Source organism: Monopterus albus, unplaced genomic scaffold (assembly GCF_001952655.1).
Source record: "Monopterus albus unplaced genomic scaffold, M_albus_1.0 scaffold3.1, whole genome shotgun sequence".
Lineage (NCBI taxonomy): Eukaryota > Metazoa > Chordata > Actinopteri > Synbranchiformes > Synbranchidae > Monopterus > Monopterus albus.
In genome coordinates, this window is record NW_018127883.1 from 11,047,593 (window position 1) to 11,052,320 (window position 4,728).

Sequence of the window (4,728 nt, forward strand, 5' to 3'; positions counted from 1 at the left end):
GGAAAGAGCTGCCCTTGTGCAGCATGTGTTTCAGTACCTCCAGGACGGCTTGTCGCTCAAAGTCAGACAGCTGTTTCACAGCTCCCTGCTCCTTCTGTTCTTTCAAAAACTTGTCATACTCCTCCTGAGCCCTCTGCTTTTCTCCATTGCGTTGCTGCAGGTACTCAGGTACTTCTCCATAATCCTGCAAACAGGAATTGGGAACATTATGCAACATACTCAGTGTGCCCTTTAGTATACAAGTCCTAAAAATGGAACATTTAATCATATAATAGAGAAATGTATTGTAGATACTTATACATAATAGTAACTGTAACATCCTTTTCTGGTATTAAAAACTGTGTTATAGCAAAATTGTATATATGTCTGACTCTTGCATGTGGCCAAAGTGTGCATTGTTCCTCAAGCTATATTCAAAGTTTATTATTTGTGTGTTGTACAATAGATAAACACCTTCTTCTTGATGTACTTGGGGACAAGTCCTGAATTATCAAGACACTGCTTGTGCCCCTTGTTGCTGTCTACAGAGGTGGGCTGTGGCTTCATCGGCACTGCTGTGGTTGTCTTTATAAAGTTTCTCTTGGTGTGAATACCCATAGGCGGCCTCTCTGTCTTTGTAGGAACAGCTGGTTTCTTCACAGTGCATGTACTATGAGCCACTTTCAAGGATTGTGATTCTGCAGAAAAAGAAATATAAAAGTAAGTGTTTCAGATGAATACATAACACAGTCAGAGATTTCCCAAATACTGGTCAAATAATCTATTGATGGACTCACTTTCAGGTAATTTGGGCTCTTTTGAATGCTTCTTGAGGTAATTATCTGGGACAGGCACTTCTACTTTGGCTGGTCCCATCGTTCGCATTGCATCCTTAGCTAACTTTTTCTCAAGAGCAACCATTGGCCTAAACTTGGATATATACCTTCAGAGACAGTACATTGGAACAAATTATCAAGTTATATCAAAATTATATCAAAGATTTATGAACTGAATAAAACTAACAGAATATAAAGAATATTTTATGTTAAAATAAAATTACGGTTTTGGAAAAATTAATAAGGCCAAAGACTTTAAGCAGGAACACTACTTTCTATCTGGTGCCACAGCTAAACCAAGTAGTTAGGTAGAGGCCGTCAGCTGTTTTCTGTTTGCTGCCACTGCATAATCTTGCCTACTGACTGCTGGTGGAAATAACTTGGCTAAAGTTAACAATACATTTTTAGTAATAATACTCATAAAGATACCTCGGCGGTTTTTGAGTCTGAACCTTTTCCTCTGTAATTAGATTGTAGACGCTTTCTCGTGGATGAAAAACTTCAGACATGTTGAAGGACGGGCGAAGGATTTAATATTCAAGTTAAGGTTAAATAAGATCGGCTAATAACAGAACAAACTTGACCAAGCTAACATAACTAGCTAAACATTTGTTTACCAACACGCTACCGGGGAGTTGCTAGGCAACTGCTGGAGCAAATGTTGCATTTTCCACTGTCGTACAGTAGTCAATTTGAATTAAATCACGCATATCTATAAGTTTATTGTGGACGGTGCCCTAAATTCTCGTGAGATACTAATGTTCAGAATTTTTTTTATTTATCTAACAAAAAATAATTTTCATCCTATGTCATACATTATTTAGATGTGTGCCGCTTGTTTATAATAGTTCATAGGTCACCAATAACGTATGCGTCTTAGGATGTATTATCTTCTTTAATCGTATACTTGCGTCCATGTCTCAGATTTCCATGAACTGATTTTTTTTTCTTTTTGTTAGTTTGGTACTAATGGGCGTTAAATTGTACTTTAGTGTTTGAGGCAAGTTTTCAGGCGTTCCTGAAAGCAACACAACTTCGCTTTCACAGGCAGGCAGCTAATACAGCGACAAATGTCACTTATACATATTGATTTCTCGATACTTTATTAAAATGCATTTAGAATAAAACATGAAATAGTGTGTATTGTTTTGATTCAACTAAAAGCTGGCTGACTTTTTGTATTCTCATCATGCCTCCTGCGAAATAAAATTTAAATTTGTCCCTTAAGGCAGACCGTAGTTATTTGTTTATCTTCCTGTAAAGTAAAGCGGTATCAACTATCACTTTCCCCGTTAAAATAAGCGATATAGTTACAGACGCTGCTAAAAATAATACTAGTTAAGTTTGGTGTACGGAAATTCACCGTTTTACATAAGAGTTTGGCGCACTAAAGGTATCGCGAAAACATTTCTACTACTCTCTTGGTTTCAAAACAGCTGCTGCAGCCACTTAAACCCATTGTAACTTAGGTACTCTATCGCAATAAGACACATTGGCTGAACACTGTTTTGATCGCCTCATTACTTTCTTTACGGGAGAGAACGCTGTCATTAGACTCCTAATGGGTTTACTGAATGCAGGTAGTCAATTTGCATTTAAAGCTGCCAGACGTTGTCAGAGACACTTTACAATATCAAAATCATGGCTGTCCACCAAAGCACCCCTAGTGGGGAATGAGAACATTCTGCTTATGGGCCCTCCTGGGGCAGGGAAGACCACAGTGGCAAGGCTAGTGGCTGAGAAACTAGGACTGCCAGCCATTGATGTTGATGATGACATCCTGGAGACGACCTGGAAGATGCCTGTGGCTGCCAAGCTGGCAGCAGTCGGTGGAGAACGTTTCCTGGAGGAGGAAGGTCAGGCCTTGTGTAACTTCTCTGCTTCTGGGTGTGTTGTGTCCCTGACGGGGTCGAACCCTCTACATTCTGTGGCTATGCAACACGTCAAACGGACCGGACTGTTTGTCTACCTGGATGTGGACAGTGAGGACATCTTGCAGAGACTGACCAGGATGAAGGTGAACAGGATAGTGGGCCAGGAGGCAGGGGTATCCATGAGGGATATTCTGCATTACCGGAAGCAGTTTTATGAGAATTGGCTTGATGTGCGAGTGCTGTGTGGAAGAGGGGACACAGTGGAGGAATTAGCAGAGAAGGTGGTGAAGGCTGTGGAAAGATATCAGAATCATGCTGCAGAAACCTACGTGTCCACAAGATGCGACAGTGAGGAATCGTCCAAACAGAAAATATACTTTAGTGATGTGGTAGTAGAGGGTCTGGCCAGAGATGAAGGCCTCTATGTTCCCAAAAATGGATTCCCACATATCAGTGCTAGTGAATGGCTTAGACTAGCTGACATGTCGTACCCAGAAAGAGCATTAGTTTTACTTGAAAAGTGCATACACCCATTGGATATCTCTGCTTTGGATCTCAGAACAATGATATTCAAAGCATATGGGTCCAACTTTTCAAGTGAGGCAGTTGCACCTGTAAAACATCTCAGCCAAAATTACTTTATTCAGGAGCTTTTTCATGGCCCCACCGCCTCTTTTAAAGACTTTGCCTTACAACTGATGCCCCAGCTTTTTGCCTACTGCCTCCCACCAATGTGCAACTACCTCATCCTGGTAGCAACATCTGGAGACACAGGAAGTGCTGTTCTCAGTGGCTTCAGCAAACTCAGTGGCACCGACAGACACAGGACCGGAGTGCTGGTGTTTTTCCCAGAGGAAGGGGTGAGTGAGATTCAGAAACACCAGATGATGAGCTACAGAGAGGGCAATGCCAGGGCGATGAGTGTGCAGTCAGACTTCGACTTCTGTCAGAGAACCATCAAGAGGATGTTTGGAGAGTTAGGGTACCTTGCTGTGGAGTACGGCACCGTTCTCAGCACTGCCAACTCCATCAATTGGGCACGGTTGTTGCCTCAGGTGGGTAGATGATCACTGAGTTTTTTCATGGCAGACATTTTGACTTGTCATAGTAGAAAATGCACAGGTGTTAGTAATAACATTAATAACAGCTCTGCGGTAAACATCCCAGTAAGATGAGACTGTGTGGAAGTGAGCCACAACACCAGGACTCTGAAAGTGAAGCAGCTAAACAGCTCAGTTTATTTTTATTCAATATCCACTTCATTTGTTTCAGAGAAAACATTTGTAGCTTTTCAAACTTGACCTGCATCACATGAAATCTTATCTTAAAGTGAGAATCTTGACTCTCAGCAAAACTGGTGCTTAAGATTTAATTTGAACAAAGGAAACATCTCAGTCTTTTCTGGAATGTCTATGATTTTAAATATGCTTAGATCATAAATTCAGATGAATGTTTTAATATTAGTTTTTGTATATTTATCCATTTGTTCAGCAAATCAATCAAATTTTAATTTGCCTATGTGATGCTGGGACAAACTTTTTTCTTAAACGCAATAAACTTTAAGTCAAAAAGAAAAGAATCCACCTAATTAAACAAGTGTAGAGTGTAAAACTAGCTCTCCACCAGTAGAAACTACATAGGGCATGACCTACATTTTGTTCAGTCATTGTGACAGAATGTTATGATTTTTGGTTTAGATTTTAATTCATGCTGCAAAAAAGGGAATTGACATAGATGTTCAGTCAGATACAGTGACTCTGTAAAATGTCGTTTACAGTTATAATAGACAAGACAGTAGTTTTTCATCATCTTTTCACCTTATGTTTAATTCTGGTGTTTTATTGTAATTTTATCTCATTAGTATAAACACAGTATGGAACAGAATTTCTGCCAGTGCCCTCCCTTAGGTTAATAGTCAGGCAGCATATGTCGCAGCATTAAACACTGTTTTGCAAACGTTCTTCCCTCTTGCAGGTGGTCTACCATTCCTCAGCCTATCTGGATCTGTGCAGAGATGGGGTCATCAAATTTGGGGCACC

At 40.3% G+C, this 4,728-nt stretch overlaps 2 protein-coding genes across 2 annotated transcripts in view; one reads left to right on the plus strand and one right to left on the minus strand.

The window, feature by feature from the left end:
- The window catches only part of enkur (enkurin, TRPC channel interacting protein), a 2,198-nt gene extending 726 nt beyond the window's left edge, over window positions 1-1,472 (minus strand). The window contains exons 1-4 of the mRNA XM_020601884.1: window positions 1,245-1,472; window positions 777-922; window positions 454-677; window positions 38-184 (exon numbers count right to left, since the gene is read on the minus strand). Coding sequence (XP_020457540.1) covers window positions 38-184; window positions 454-677; window positions 777-922; window positions 1,245-1,324 — 597 coding nt within the window. The 5' untranslated portion in view covers window positions 1,325-1,472. The remainder of the gene's footprint in view (window positions 1-37; window positions 185-453; window positions 678-776; window positions 923-1,244) is intronic.
- A 579-nt stretch (window positions 1,473-2,051) lies between these two features.
- Window positions 2,052-4,728, plus strand: part of thnsl1 (threonine synthase like 1) — a 4,182-nt gene continuing 1,505 nt past the window's right edge. The window contains exons 1-2 of the mRNA XM_020596847.1: window positions 2,052-3,744; window positions 4,664-4,728. The exon at window positions 4,664-4,728 is cut by the window's right edge and continues 1,505 nt beyond it. Coding sequence (XP_020452503.1) covers window positions 2,377-3,744; window positions 4,664-4,728 — 1,433 coding nt within the window. The 5' untranslated portion in view covers window positions 2,052-2,376. The remainder of the gene's footprint in view (window positions 3,745-4,663) is intronic.